The 16,326-nt window shown below is 42.0% G+C and overlaps 1 protein-coding gene across 1 annotated transcript in view; it reads right to left on the bottom strand.

The window, feature by feature from the left end:
* ppfia1 (PTPRF interacting protein alpha 1) overlaps window positions 1-13,935 on the bottom strand; it is a 29,825-nt gene extending 15,890 nt beyond the window's left edge. The window contains exons 1-17 of the mRNA XM_016516336.1: window positions 13,159-13,935; window positions 12,198-12,458; window positions 11,742-11,843; window positions 10,452-10,616; window positions 10,296-10,370; window positions 10,116-10,217; window positions 9,369-9,434; window positions 7,096-7,144; window positions 6,379-6,608; window positions 6,166-6,297; window positions 5,165-5,227; window positions 5,007-5,089; window positions 4,785-4,926; window positions 3,913-4,136; window positions 2,353-2,552; window positions 1,471-1,589; window positions 232-356 (exon numbers count right to left, since the gene is read on the bottom strand). Of these exons, the coding sequence (XP_016371822.1) occupies window positions 232-356; window positions 1,471-1,589; window positions 2,353-2,552; window positions 3,913-4,136; window positions 4,785-4,926; window positions 5,007-5,089; window positions 5,165-5,227; window positions 6,166-6,297; window positions 6,379-6,608; window positions 7,096-7,144; window positions 9,369-9,434; window positions 10,116-10,217; window positions 10,296-10,370; window positions 10,452-10,616; window positions 11,742-11,843; window positions 12,198-12,458 (2,138 nt within the window). The 5' untranslated portion in view covers window positions 13,159-13,935. The remainder of the gene's footprint in view (window positions 1-231; window positions 357-1,470; window positions 1,590-2,352; window positions 2,553-3,912; window positions 4,137-4,784; window positions 4,927-5,006; window positions 5,090-5,164; window positions 5,228-6,165; window positions 6,298-6,378; window positions 6,609-7,095; window positions 7,145-9,368; window positions 9,435-10,115; window positions 10,218-10,295; window positions 10,371-10,451; window positions 10,617-11,741; window positions 11,844-12,197; window positions 12,459-13,158) is intronic.
* Window positions 13,936-16,326: the final 2,391 nt, after the last annotated feature.

Raw genomic sequence — 16,326 nt, 5'->3', positions numbered from 1 at the left:
GGCGCTGGACACACACAGAGAAACAGAGACAGACAGAGACACATACACACACAGACACAGACACAGACAGAGACACAGACAGAGACACACACACACACACACACACACACACAGACAGACAGAGACACAGACACACACACAGAGACACACACACACACAGACACACACGTCCCATCTCTGCTCCTGTATGAACGATCCTCATCATTATAATGCTGTGGGTGTGTGACTGACCCCCGTATGTCTCTGATGTCCTCGTGGCTGGCGGTGTGCAGCGCTCCTTTATGGAGTCTCACGGAGGACGGTGTGGACGGCGGAGACGTCTCGCATCTGATAGTGGCTTTATCGTCTTGTGCGCACTAAACACACACACAAGCACTTTAAACAGCAGCATTAAACACACAAAGCTAAAACATGGCTGATCTAGGACTGACAGAACATGATCGTTTTGATGAAATTCACCTTTAAAAAGGTTTCTTTCTTTCTAAAATGTAAGGTATAAAATAATAGGTAAAGACATACTGATATATTTATGAATTAGACATCAGTTTCACATCGTTTCAAACCGGTATGACGGACTTTCTTCTGTGGGAGGCAAAAGAAGTGTTGGTTTTCTGGACCCTAACTGAGTTTTAAAACATCTTTTGTGCTCCACAGAAGAAAGTCAGTCCATTCAGAACGGTCTGTGAATCGAACATGACACAGCTGTCAGATAAACTAAACTAAAACTCTGTCTGATGGTGTGATTGTCAGTCTAGTACACAAAATATAATGGAGTCCCCTGTGTTTTTATAGAGTTTTGCATAATAACAAATAAATCATTGATAAGCAGGACTGGGTGGTATGATGGATGTGATATCGGATTTATAACAACACGTTATACGACTCAGATGAAAACATCAAATGCCATGAAGTGCATTTCATTCATTAGATTTGATAAAAACAGACAGGTTGTTTACAGCCATGATGTAACGCAAGTAGCGACAGATCTTTTCTTTTGCATTGTGGCGTATATCCAATGAAACAGATTATCGAAAAGGAAAAAAATGTAGGGCGGGGCTTGGTTCTGTTCCCCTCATTGATTGGCCGGAGGCAGATCTGAACGTGACTGAGCAGTCGACTGTAAGAAACAGGTGGAGTTTAAGCAGATTCACTGGAAGATCCAGTTATGACATTTTAATTAAACATTATAAAGTCAAAATAAATAAAATGATGATACGTTCACAATAAGATCGATATCATGCATTTAAAAAGTAGAGGGGATTTTTCGTGAGGGTTTTGGTCATAACGCCCAGCCCTACTCATCCTCTGTGTCACGCTCATGATGTCAATATTTGTCTGGTATTTCTGCTGAATCAAGTGCTGTGATGCGTGTAGCTCTGTGTGACACATGCGTGTGCTGTAACACATGTTCTTAAGATTCAGATGTTACAGCAGGGTTACACATGCGGCTGCGCAGTTTCTCTAGATTACCTTCCTACGATGCTTCCGCAAATCGCTAGGCTGTTGGAAGCGCAAGCAAATGGAGAAAGAGAAGAAACAGGAAGTTAGCAGCATTTCAAATAAAAGCACAGAAGCAGGCGAACAGCAGCCTAGCAGGAGAAAGATTTAGAGACACACAAACACACACTGAGAAAAGCATGAGAGCATCAACGCTGGTGTCATGATGGGCAGAGGGTCACACGTCACACACACGGCACTGCTGAGAGACACACACGTGAACACACACACACACACACACAGACACAGAGAGAGAGAGACAGGAGCAACAGACTGTTCACTCTGGACGTCAGTGATTCAGCAGCAGACAGTGATGCTGAAGGGTTAAAGTGATGCAGGAACGTCACACCTGTGAACCAAACTGAATATTTACTGCATATCTGTGGCCATATGTCAGAGACGAGTCGCTCAACCAGCGTCCAGCACAGAATTTATTCATGGAAAGTCTGGTTTTTAGGGCTGTCAGATGATTAAAACAATAAATAATGTTGGGTAACTGATCTGGAATTTGCCTCTAAATATATTGTTCCTAATTAGCTCTTTTGAATAATAAATCAAATATATTTAACCTGCATCTCTCCACCACTAACGGTTTCATCTCCCTGATGACATTTTTGAACTTCAATGAAACTAAATATTAATTAATAAATGAAAACCAAGCCGAGCGTTCATCTGCTACTGAATCACAGCTAGAGTCTGGATAAAGCTCGAGTCCAGAGTAAACAGGCGTTTGGTTGGATCTTCTCAAGGTCTAACTGCTCATTTCCTCGTTGGCCCGTCGAGGGAATGGAGCAGGAAGTCCTTCAGTAAACTTCCTGAAAGTCAAAGGGTTTTATTTTTGGAAGGCACACGATCATTCATCCAGCTCTCGGCTGGGGCTGTGTGAGGGCCGGCGGGGCGTGGAGTGACCGGATCCGGGCGGAGAGGAGCTGTGGAAGGAGGGCTGGAGGGACGTCATGGAGCGGAAGCGGCTGCCCAGATCATCTCCGCTGCCCACGTGGCTCTCGATCTCCTCGGCTCTCAGTGCGGTGCACTCCTTCTCCTCCTGGATCATCCTGCAGCCACACAAACACACTCACCTCAACAACAACACCCGATCCAAGAACCACCACATCAGCGCACAGCATCTGGACATCTCAGCGTTTCATGACTCTGACATCTCAATAATTAGGAAGAATCGTTTCAAGCAGCCAATCACATGCACTAATTTTCAACACTGCAAACTGATTCTCATATTCAATCACATGTGCATTAATGTACTGCGAACAAAACGCTCATAATGATGTCATCAGTGGAGCTACTGCGGTATAACTGCTGTTTTTGCCTTGATGACATCTAATGAAAAAGATGACATGTCAGAAAAGCTGTTTTTTTTTTTTTTAGAACATTTAGTAAATATTCGGTTCATCCACAGACCAGTTAGTGAGACATAAATAAACATGCACACATTCCAAAGACATAAATCTATGCGTAAACTGTAGGCAAACAGGCACACGCCACAGGGTAATTTGAATCAGATATTCAAATGTTAACATGCTTAATTTTTTCCTGTTGTTCAGATTATTTCAGGTCTACATCAGCTGTTTCAATCGGACTTCATTTGACTTCAATGGATGTTTATATAAGGGCTTTTCAATCTGACTGAGCCATCAATGCGATTATAAAGAGATTATTTGGTTGCAAGTCAGTGTCACTACAGAGTACGTCCACATGGAGAATGTTCACACAAAAACCCTGTAATAAGCCGATACATGCATGTAAACGATCACTGTAGTCTTTATTCTGAATACATGTAAGTGTCAGTGTTGGAAATGCCTTTCGCTCAGCCCATGATGCATTTGTGCACAGGAAAACTAATCAAACTTACCAAGACTAAAGCCATCTTTGCTAACAAACTTTAAATCAGAGATGCTATTTTCACAAAATGCTATCTGTTATATTGACTTCAAAACATTAAACAAACAAAAAATGTTTAAACCTAGCATGCCAAATTTCACTTTAACATAATTCCTGTGGCATGCATCCGTCTCTCTCTGCGTGTCTGTGTGTGTGTGTGTGTCCCCGTAAAACAAAAGGCTTAAAAAAACATACAAAACGGTGTTTTATGAAATTCAAAAATTGCCAGCAGTTTCCTGTGAGGGGTAGGTTTAGGGGTAGGGTTGGTGTAGGGCAATAGAAAATACGGTCTGTACAGTAGAAAAACCATTACGCCTATGGAGAGTCCCCGTAAACCACAAATAAAAGTGTGTGTGTGTGTGTGTGTGTCTGTGAGAGAGACAGTTATATCCTGTATAGTGTCGAATGACGATACTACACCAGTATCGTGAAAAGCTCATACTGTGGCAGCCCTAGTTAGTACGATTCCAAACACAGGCCGTCAGCTAGAGGAGTGAGGGATTGTGGGAAGTGTGTTACCGTATCTCGTTGTTGATGGCATCCAGCTGCTCCTGCAGCATCAGGGCGAGCGTCTGAGCGTCTGCCTGTCCAGCAGGAGACAGGAGGTCCATGGAGCTGAAGACCGTCTCTCTGTCGTCCTCCACGTCTGACACGTCCATGTCGCTCTCAAACGCGTGAGCCACGCTAGCCAGAACATTAGCCTGCTGCAGCCGGTCCCACTCCTGCTCGTCCAGCGTCTGCACCTGACGGTACGACACACAGCACACGCTTACAACACGAAACACTAGCAGTCGACCAAATAACTTATTTCTGCTGATTTCCACATTTTTAAAATGACATACATTATTTTGACAAGACATAGCCCATCAATTTTCCTGTTATCAAACAGGATATAAATAAGTAGGCTATTATTATTATTTTATTAAATAAAATATGAATCACGGTTATTGTAGTCAACTAAAACTGAAACTAAAACCATAAAAAGTATTACATGAATAAAATAAACCAATTAAAATTAAATTTAAAAAAAATCAGCAAGGCAACATTTCTCATTTTAATTTAGTTTCATTTGATGTACTAATAACTATACAAACTCATACAAAAAATGACAAAAAAACCCATTTAAATGAAAGTGGAAAGTATAAAAATAAAGAATTGATTCAACATATTAATATTATCTCAGAGACACTAAAATATCACTGCTATGAATGTATTAGTATTCCAAGTCCATTATGTTTATATGTGACTGAACTCATGAGAATCACAGAACGCACCGCTCCACAGAGAATAAATCTGAACGGGTTTCATCACTGCAGATGTATTTGTCTCGTTGGGGCTAATATTTTAGATGCTCAAGGTACAGAAGCGTGTGTTTTGTGGGTGATGTTCACCTTTAAGGGCTCGTCTCGCAGCGCAGACACGCGGCCCTTCTGCGGTCGTCTGAGCACCAGCGCGCCGCTGTAGTGACTGTCCATCGCTGACGACACCGACACCGGGTACCTGAAGTCCGGCGTGCCGCTCGCGTGAGAGCGCCTGCGGGAAATAAAGCCAACATCAGTGCACCGCACAGAGCAGAACGAGCAGGCGGATTCTCATTAGAGTCCTGGAGTTACCCATGATGCAGCAGAGAGTTGCTCCTGCTGCGGCCGCGCTCGTGTTCGGCCCTCATGCTCTCGATCTGGATGAGCAGCTGCTCCTGAGGTCACAGGTCAACACTCGTGAGCAAACAGAAATCACAGCGGATCACGAGCGGATGGGCGGACACACTGACCTTCTCATGATGAGCCTCTTCTATCAGCTTCTTGGTGTGCTCCAGATCCCGGATCAGAGCGTTCTGCGTCACACACACACACACACACACACACACACGAGACAAACGGAGTCAAACCGTTGCGTGTAGAGGTCGACTGATATAGAGTTAAAATATGAATAAAAAGGAAGTGATCGCTGTAACTAACAGAGCACTTATTAATGACTCTAATGAAGATCACAATGGATCACAAAACTCACGGTTCGGATCATATTACGGTTTTTGAGTCACGGATCAGCAAGAAAAAAAAATATTTTAATGTAATAAATATTTCAATGCTCTCAGATTGGTCCTGAATCGCTCTGAAGCGAAGACTCCTACATAGAAATTTTTAAGCTAAATTAGGAGCTCTCTGAGAGGATTCTTAGAATCTTTAAGAACACGGGCCCAGTTCTCTTCCACCGTGTAGAGGTCGACTGATATAGAGTTAAAATATGAATAAAAAGGAAGTGATCGCTGTAACTAACAGAGCACTTATTAATGACTCTAATGAAGATCACAACGGATCACAAAACTCACGGTTCGGATCATATTACGGTTTTTGAGTCACGGATCAGCAAGAAAAAAAAATATTTCAATGTAATAAATATTTCAATGCTCTCAGATTGGTCCTGAATCGCTCTGAAGCGAAGACTCCTACATAGAAATTTTTAAGCTAAATTAGGAGCTCTCTGAGAGGATTCTTAGAATCTTTAAGAACACGGGCCCAGTTCTCTTCCACCTCTTCTTGCGCTGGAATGGTTAAAAATCGCTTGAGTGTGTAATCACCTACAAATGATAAACTTTCACTCTATTGTGGTCACATTTTTCAATTAATCGGCAGATCACATGCGTGCCGAACCGTGGGGCGTACGGATCGTGGATCAACTCAGCGGTCAGTGTTTAGTGAGAATTTAAAAATGCCAGTTGATACATCGGCCTTGACTTTATTTGGGTTGAGCACTAGGGATGTTGAGTCGCACCTTGTCCTCCAGCGCAGACATGCGCTCCTTCAGGTGCAGCTGCAGCCTCTCGTTGGATTCAGACAGCAGTTTGTCCACCGTCTCCGACAGACGTTTGTTGTGCTCTTCGTTCATCTTCTCTCGCTGACGGGCCTTAAAACATCATATTAGAATAAAGCAGCTGTTGTGTTCGTACTACACTGCGAGTGAGTCTGATGTCTGAAGATCACTCACCCTGAGCAGCTCCTGGTTCTTCTCCTCCAGCTGAGCCTCCAGCTGTCTGAGACGCTCCTCCACGTTCCCGTGACGCTCCTCCGCCTGCGAGAGACACACGCATGAGAAACTACAGCAGAAGAGAACGAAAGAACGGTTCATCATGCTGCGACAGAAAACAAGCCCAACTTTCACGAGCGAAAGGTGCGCTGCGTCTGGAGTTAGTGAAGACAAAGCGACGTGTGAAAGATCTTAACCGGTGTTCGGTTCACACGAGTGGAATGATGGACTCCTGACAGACGCCAGCATGAACCAGATCACAATCACATGACGATCATCAGGCAGAATCAGGGATGTGCACAAGTAACCGACTAGTCGAGTACTCGCTCCACAACTAACACGACTAGTAAAAAGGGCAGATGCAGATCCGCGTTTAAGGAGGAAAGTACATTTAGCTGTTTCTGCACTGCTGTTACCAGGTTAAGATGTTGAAACAGCCTATTTTTTAAGTGTTAACCAACTAAATGTGGCATTCACATAAGTCATTTTGAACTGAATTTTTTGGCTCAAGTACTCGACTAGAAAATGACTTGAAACGTCCATCCCGAGTCAGAACGACAGCGCGAGCTGGAGTACCTTCATCTGTGAGCGACTGTCCTGAGAGACACTGCAGGCAGAGCGCTACACACACACACACACACACAGGAGAGAGAGAGAGAGACACACAGACACACAGACCTGCGGTCATATACAGAGGAAGAGAGGGAACACGAGGAAGATTTGAGCTCTATGAACAGCAGAAATGACACACAATTAAAAAGGAGAAAAGGCACCAGACGACAAGACGGTAAAAACACTGCAGTGTCTTCATTACTCTGTTAAATGCACAGATCCTCCCATCTGCACTGATGTCCCTCCTACATCCGCGTCCATCTCACACATTTCACTAAATAAACTATTTGTGTGATTTACCAACTCACTACAAGCACGCAGCTTCCCGCCAGGACCACACACACCGCCAAACATTTACACTCAGTTAGCAGACGAATGATCATTCTTCCAGCATTTCACTTCATCAATCATTACAGCTGGTGTCTCCGGCTTCATCTGTGTTTGAAACAAACCTGCATGTTGCTTGCCGAGTTTTCTTTTTCAGTAGTTTGTTGAAAAAATTAATCTGACGAAATTAGAATCATATTCTGTTGTCTAATATTGCGCGCACACAGAAGACGCTTTGAGAAGTGTTTTTCCGTACACAGATCAGGATTTAAACAAACTAAAACCACCTGGACATAACTGTGCACAGTCCATATACTCTTGTAGACGTTCACGCTGTTTTACTGCAAACTGCCGACTCCAGTGAACAAACAATAAACTGAACGCGATTCTAAACTCTGCTTTTCATTTAACGCACAACATTTGCCCCCCTCCATACCCCCCGCAATCCGCCGCATCCCAAAACCGTGTTCGGAAACAAAATGACGTGTAGAAAAATAGGAAAATGTATATTTCAATATTTTTCATTGCAGTTATATCATTGGGTAATTATACATCATATATATTTCGGGCCTCAGGGAGCCGCTATTATACCTGGCATTGAAACTAGCATCGTGCTTTTGAATGCACGATCGCTTTTTAGTTTCACTTTCACTTTCGAGATTCGCGATCGCACGTAGTCTGTTTATGGAGCAGCAGTACTTACCACACATTTTACAAGATTATATGTTTGTCAGTGGTACTGAGGATCTACAAATAATTAGACAGCATCACTGATTATAATGAGTTCTATACACTGATCTATATACTGTATAATGAATCTCTATTATAGATCAGTGGTTCTATAGTATTTTGTCGCGCCGTACCGCTCGCGTCCGGTGTAGACATGGTGTTAGGAATCGTTATTTGTTTTCCCTTTTCTCTTATAAGGATTCACGCTTCGGCCACACCCCCTAACTCCACCCCCCCGCCCCCACCGATGTCATCATCCATCACGATATTTCACTGTAGACAACGTCCGATGCCAATTTTGTAGACATTGCCCAACCCTATTCAGTATAAGTTACAAACAGGAAACTCCAAATAGATTTGTTTTGTGGAGCCACAAATAAACAGGAGCAGCCACGAGGGAATGTGCGTGTCCTATTTTACATGAAAATCAGATCAAAAACAGTTTCATGATGTGCACGCTAAACAAAAACAAGAAGACAATACTTTCACTGTAACATTTTTATCATTAATCAGTGGTCAAAAAGAAAACAAAAAGCTGCTTCTGTCCTCTGAATGGTGTGGCTGTGTGACTTTGTTCCTGGGAGGCCGACAGTGGAATCACACATCGCACACGCGAACGCACACACACCGACGCACGCACGCGCACGCACACACGCTCACACACACACACACACACACACACACACACATACAGACACACACACATACACACACAGGCCTGAATTACAGCCAGAACCCAAAACTGCGGGCCGACAGCAGCAAGTGACGACTCAAACTTCATTGCTTAGAGCAGTGGTTCTCAAACCTGTCCTGGAGTACCCCCAGCCCTGCACATTTTGTATCCCTCAGCTATCTATCACACCTGATTCAACTCTTCAGCTCATTAGTGGAGACTGCAAGACCTGAAGTGGATGTGTCAGATATGGGAGACATGTGCAGTGCTGGGGGTACTTCATGGAGCGGTTTGAAAACCACTGCCCTAATGGACTATCACACCTGATTCAACTCATCAGCTCATTAGTGGAGACTGCAAGACTTGAAGTGGGTGTGCCAGATACAGGGACACATACAAAATGTGCAGTGCTGGGGGTACTTCATGGAGAGGTTTGAGAACCCCTGGCTTAGAGTATAGAACAGATTTTTTCAAATCAACTTTTTACTTAAATTGTTGAAAATGAAATCAGTAATGATTATTTGATGACTGGTAAATGTTGTTAAATTAGGAAGACACCTCAGGCTGTGTTTGTTCTAGAGAATGAGCTGGTGCTTTTCGGCTGGTTCGCCTCCTGCAGCTCCACGTCCTTCCCACAATCCTCCTCTGCACCCATAGATACGTCTGACAAGCGCTGCTGTGAACACACACCATGCTTTACACTGGAATATGAAGACCTCATGAAACTGACAGGATGTTCAACAGAACGCGTTCGTGTGAATCATTTCATGGAAAAACCATTATGCTTCTGTTTCTCGGGTCGAAGGAAAAGAAAGAAAGCCATGCTTGAACTTCAAGAAAATTTGATATATATATATATCGGGATAAGTATGATTTTTTTTCTTTCTTTTTTGAAAGAAATTAAAACTTTTATTCAGCAAGGATGTGTTAAATTGATCAAAAGTGACAGTAAAGACTTATATGGTTAGAAAAGGTTTCTATTTTTAATAAATGCTGTTCTTCTGAACTTTTTATTCATCAAATAATCCAGAAAAAAGTATCAGATTTTCCAAAAAATACTGTTTCCAACATTGCTAATAAATCAGCATATTAGAATGATTTCTGAAGATCATGTGACACTGAAGACTGGAGTAATGATGCTGAATAATAATGATGCATTATTTTTCAGCTGTTCAGGTCGTGTTGGAAAGAGCCGGAACTTAAAGTGGCTCTATGTACGATTATGTTTATATGTGAATACAAGCCTATAAAGCAATTATGTCTGTTCAGAAGACTTCAGATTAAACTGCTCGATTCATATAAATTACTCTTATCATGTCTCTTTGCAGCATGTAAGTTTTGGTCGTGTGGTGTTTACCTTGCCATTCGTGTTTGGTGCTGCATCAGAGCTGTGATTTACTTCTGCTGCCCCATCAATCATAACCCTCTTCTGATAGCCCTGCTCCTTCAGAAACATCAGCTACAAGAAGCCAGAGACAAGCGTTAACATTACTGTAACACTGCCTGTTCTGTGAGGCTGTGATCTGTGTGGTCTCACCTCTTTATGAGCGGCTGTGAGCTGCTCCTCCAGCATGCTGCATCTCTCCAGAGCCACACGCAGACGCTCTCTCACCTGATCAGAACAAACACGCCACACGTAAAGCACACCCCAAACACGCCAGCGGCACACACGTGAGCTTCCTGATGCCAGTACCTTCTCATCCAGGGCTTTGTGGTGCTCGAAGAGAGATTTGAGCGCCTTGAGCACCTCCACCTCACTGGAGACGCCGGCGGGAGACTGAGCCTGACGCTTGACTACGGTCATTCTCAGAGAACGCTCGTGACGAGACACCAGACACTCCAGATGCTCCAGCAACAACTGAGATCAGCAGCCAACACAACACAGACACGCTCAGACTGACATCAAACCAAAGGGAGAAACACTGGGCGTCCAAACAAATCTCACTTATCATCATATCAGCCTTCGGAAGCATTGGAAATCCTCCAGAAATTCGCCAAATCCTAATTTTTATGTTTTCATATTTTTAAAAAAAACTATGTATGTACATTTATAACACTACACTTTGTATTATAATTCCTTTGCTTCAAATTACAAAGAACTACCGCTGCTGTGAGGCTGCGTCTAATACGCCGTCTATGGGATTGACCGTAAATCTTGTCATCATTCTCTTCTGACTCTCTATTTTTTCCTCTTTTTGAAAATCGTGAAAACACTATCGTGGAGTTTTGCAAACAATACATCTGTGGTAGTCTCCCATTCACTGCTATAGAAGTTTACCCAACTGTGACGACTTCCACTGTTGAGGAAGCCAGAAATGTGAGAAAGGTCCATTACTGTGACGATGAGGCTAAAATCAGTGCCATTAATGACGGATGATGTTTGATTGTATTATATTGTATATTGTATTTGACTGAGCCTGGTTTCTCCCAAGGTTTTTTCTCCATTCTGTCACCGATGCAGTTTTGGTTCCTCTGGCTTGCTTAGTTGGGGACACTTAAAGGGGTCATATGATGCGATTTCATTTTTTCCTTTCTCTTTAGAGTGTTACAAGCTCTTGGTGCATAAAGAAGATCTGTAAAGTTGCAAAGAGGAGTTTTGGTTCCTTGCCGCTGTCGCCTCTGGCTTGCTTAGTTGGGGACACTTCATTTCCAGCGATATCATTGACTTGATTGCAAAGATACTATTTAAACCGAACTGAGCTGGATGATGACATCACTGAATTCAATGATGAACAGCCTTTAACTGAACATTGAGTGTTTACTATTGTCATTTTGCATTACTGACACACTATTTTCCTAATTAATGCTGTACAGTTGCTTTGACACCATCTGTATTGTTAAAAGCGCTATATAAATAAAGGTGACCTGACTTGACTTGTATTGATAGTATAAAAAAATACAAATAAATAAAAAATGTATAAACTAAATAAATAACAAAAACAAACACATTTGTGCATGCAAGTAAATGTGTGTGAGAACTCACGCGTGTGTTGTTTCTCTCTGCTTTCAGCTCGGCGATCTCCTCCTCTCGCTCCAGCAGCTGCTCTCGACACATATTCACTTCTTTTGTGAGAGCAGCAAATTCCTTCAGTGTGTGAAACACAAGAAAACATGATTTTAAACAGGATTCTGCTTAAAGTGGCACACAGTGATCCATCAACTCAAACAGCACTCAGTGGAATCAGGCAGTCAGCAAGATGAAGCTATTAATCGAAAATTCTTTGAAAATTCTCTACAGCAATTAGTAGTTGCAGCACTATACAACACTATAAAGGAACAATATGGACGGGATGACTTTTCTTTGTACCGGTGACAAACACTAAAACATCGACTGCCGATTAAAACCGTAAAGTGCTCGCTGCAGTTACGTTATCAGAGTGATGAACAGACGGTTGGTTTATGCTGTTGGCGAGACAGACACAGATGTGCCAGCGGTTACCTGCGGCAGGGCGCTGTTGAGCTGTCTCTGCAGCGAGTCTCTCTCGTGGCTGATCTCGTGCAGTTTGCTCTGCGTCACACAGAGGTTCTCCTGCGTCTCTCGGAGCGTGTCCAGCAGTCGGTCTCTCTCCTCCAGCATAGACACCATCAGAGACTCAAAGTGGCCCTCAGAGTCCGTCTGCACGGGAGAGCCGGGGCCCAGAGCGCCTCCGTTACTGCCGACCTCCGCCTCGCTGATGGTGGGCATCACCTCGCACATCATCTACACACAGACAGCACAGCGTTACCTCACTGACACAGACCAGAAGCTCTGGACTAGACGTCAAGTCTTTACTAGTTACAAAGACTCTCTGAAGACTGTGTTACTGACTTCACGGAGTCTGTGAAGTTCCTGGACAGAGAGAGTGAGCGAGCGACTGTGGACAGTAATAAAACAAACAAACAAACAAACAAATAAATAAATAAACTTTTTTTTTTTAATTTACTTGCCCACTTTGTTTTTATTATAGTTTGTTTGCTGTAGTGGCTGTTAGGAAGAATTAAATAACTCTGAAATAATAGAAATATTTTGGTAAAGTGATGTAATTAATGTGGCCAAGCATTCAACAAAGCAGATAGAAGATCAGACACGCAACAGACAGAAGATCAGACACGCAACAGACAGAAGATCAGACACGCAACAGATAGAAGATCAGACAAGTAACAGATAGAAGATCAGACACGCAACAGACAGAAGATCAGACACGCAACAGATAGAAGATCAGACACGCAACAGACAGAAGATCAGATCAGTAACACAGAAACAGTAACAGATAGAAGATTAGATCAGATCAGTAACACAGAAACAGTAACAGATAGAAGATTAGATCAGATCAGTAACACAGAAACCGTAACAGACAGAAGATCAGATCAGTAACACAGAAACAGTAACAGACAGAAGATCAGCACAAGTGTTTATTTACCTTGATTCTGAGCAGGGTTTATGTCTCCTCTTCTCTACTGAATCCTGTTCAATCACAGCTAACACATTTAAAATATCAACTATGACGCAAATTATTCGTCAAGCCATAAAACCTAAGGAATCACTTTTTTTTTTAATTATCTGACGAAGAATAAGCGAAAAAAATAAAGAAAATAAGCGAGGCCTTTATAATGAATGAGAGCATCACTCATTAACGTTACTTGAGATCTGAGTGTTTAATGATGGAGAAGACATCACTGATCAATCAAAGACCTCCGTCAGATTCCCACTGCCATTAATACACTCAAACATACATATAAATACCAAGATACTCATATATAAATAAACTCCAATAGCGGCCTGCACTAGTTAGCATTAGCAGCTAAAGTAAGAAGAATCTAAATTATCCTCATGAAAGCGCAAGAATAAAACAATTTAGCCTTTAAAATAAACACTTAAAGCCGACGTTTGATGACGTGCCGTACTATTAAATTATAAATTAACGCAACGCGTTTATTAGAGTGAATTATTCTGACGCGTCACCATCTGATCCATGAGGAAAAACACCGGGATAAAAGTACAAATCGACCACTTTAAAAGCACAAAGCGCCCTTCAAACGACACTATCCGTAAGAAAAGTCTTTCGTCGGCCGGTTTGAGGTCGAAAAACAACAACTAATGCAGAAAAAAAGAGTTAAAACGACATTTACAGCGAGAGTTTGTCGCTGCTCCAGTTTCCTGCGCTCGCGAGAGCTCGGGACGTGCTGACGTCACGACGCAATCCACGAATCCCAGAAGATACAAACGATGAAGCCTGTGCTCTCGGGCGTGATGTTTTCAGTTATCATAAACGTCGTAAATTTGGTTTCATATACTTTATGTAAATAGTGCATGCATAAATGTAGATGATTTGCGGTTTTTCAAGGTAAAGCTCATTATAGTCCGAGTCCTCTCTAACTAGAGGGCGCAGCGACATCTCTGGACTATTGAATGTCTGTCAATCTGAATCATTTTAGCTCTATTTTCGTGACCTTTGTGTAAAATGCATGATTTATTATTATTATTAGTAAAAAAAAAAAACATACTCGAACTAATCAAAATGAACTGACGATCTAATTACAAGTAGGCTACTTAATTTTTGGAATCTGATGACGTAATCCAGATTACATTTAATCAGTTATGCCCAGCTCTGTCCCAGACTGACTGGATTTACTTATTGAACCACGTGATACAGTATGGACAAAGGGACGAGCACATTGAATTCGAATAATATTTAATTAAAAATCAAATAATAATATCGAATAAAAAAAGTCACCTCAGGCTGTTTCCACAGGTTTTGAGTTTGCTATTTTGACAACGCGTTTACTGATTCAAACAGACAAAAATAGTGTTTAAAAGCCATTTGATTCTCTTTTGGTAAGAAAAGAAACGCCACTTTAAGATAAAACGCTTCCTGCAGTTTCTGTGCTTTGACAAATTTGACAAAATAATAAAAAAGGTTCAGACTAACCTCAACCACACTGCCTTATTTGTATAAAAACACTGTATATAAAACACTATAATTCCCAGTAACTAAATATATAAACAATAATACAACATAAAAGGTGATCATTACAGAAAGAACGATCTTCACCAGTGGGAATAATTTGTAATATATAATTATTCACGGTATTTAGAAGTGCCCACGATAACAATATCGTGCATATTCATTACCGTGATATATCGCATTACCGAATACCGGCACAAGTTTAACTAAGACTAAAACTATCATTTCTGTAACAAAACTGTCTTATTAATATTTGAAACACTTTAGTTTGTCTGCCAGATTACAGTCGTGTGGTGCAGACGTCATCATCAGACCGGTTTATATCACTAGTCAAGGTTACTTATAAAATATCATGTAGTGCAACTCCATAAAAGCATCATATTTGTGAATTAATAGTCTGATAAATGTAAAATATGTTTTATGAAATTGTTGGTAAACATCAAGAGCGACATGTGGTATCATTTCTATATTATGGACACTCCACAAATGAATAGAGAACGATATTTTGACAGCATTTACTAATTTTGGTTAATGTTAATTTCTGAATCTACTTAAACATATGTGACATTTGAGAGTGCATGAATTAATATTGGGTAATGCATTGTGAACAAACAAACATGAATTACAAGTGAACACTAGTACAGTATATTGATCAGTTCACCTGAACCTAGATTGAGATTTAAAACATTGTAGTTTTAGAGGTTGTGTTACTACGCCGTTTTGTTGCTTTAAAACCCTAATAAAAATAGCATGGAAAGGTTGATTTGAGACGAGTAACTGGACTTTATTAATGTGGAAGAGATTGTGTTGTCTTTATAATAGTGTTAATGATGGAAAAGTGTGTGTGTTTGTCTTGTCACTCATGTTTCTCTCTGCAGCTTCACTGCTTTAGTGTGGATTCGTTTACTCTCTTCCTGTGTGTGTGTGTGTGTGTGTGTGTGTGCGCGCGCGTGTGTGTGTGTGTTTGTGCATGTGTGTGTGTGTTTATGGGTGTGTTTGTGTGCGCGTGTTTGTGTGTGTGCTTGTGTGCGCGTGTTTGTGTGTGTGCTTGTGTGCGCGTGTTTGTGTGTGTGCTTGTGTGCGCGTGTTTGTGTGTGTGCTTGTGTGCGCGTGTTTGTGTGTGTGCTTGTGTGCGCGTGTTTGTGTGTGTGCTTGTGTGCGCGTGTTTGTGTGTGTGCTTGTGTGCGCGTGTTTGTGTGTGTGCTTGTGTGCGCGTGTTTGTGTGTGTGCTTGTGTGCGCGTGTTTGTGTGTGTGCTTGTGTGCGCGTGTTTGTGTGTGTGCTTGTGTGCGCGTGTTTGTGTGTGTGCTTGTGTGCGCGTGTTTGTGTGTGTGCTTGTGTGCGCGTGTTTGTGTGTGTGTGCGTGCGTTTGTGTGTTTGTGTGTGCGTTTGTTTGTGGGTGTGTGTGTTTGTTTTTGTTTCCGTGTGTGTTTGCATGCGTGTTTGTGTGCGTGCGTGCTTGTGCGTGTTTGTGTGCGTGTGTTTGTGTGCGCGTGTTTGTGTGTGCGTGCGTGTTTGTGTGTGCGTGTTTGTGTTTGTGTGTTTGTGTGCGTGTGTGTGTGCACTTGTGTGTTTGTTTGTTCGTTTGTTTGTGTGCGTGTTTGTGCGTGCGTGTTTGTGTGCG

Source organism: Sinocyclocheilus rhinocerous, unplaced genomic scaffold (genome assembly GCF_001515625.1).
Source record: "Sinocyclocheilus rhinocerous isolate Xijiao unplaced genomic scaffold, SAMN03320098_v1.1 scaffold1499, whole genome shotgun sequence".
NCBI classification, from domain to species: Eukaryota; Metazoa; Chordata; class Actinopteri; order Cypriniformes; family Cyprinidae; genus Sinocyclocheilus; species Sinocyclocheilus rhinocerous.
This window is presented reverse-complemented; position numbering and strand designations above follow the sequence as displayed.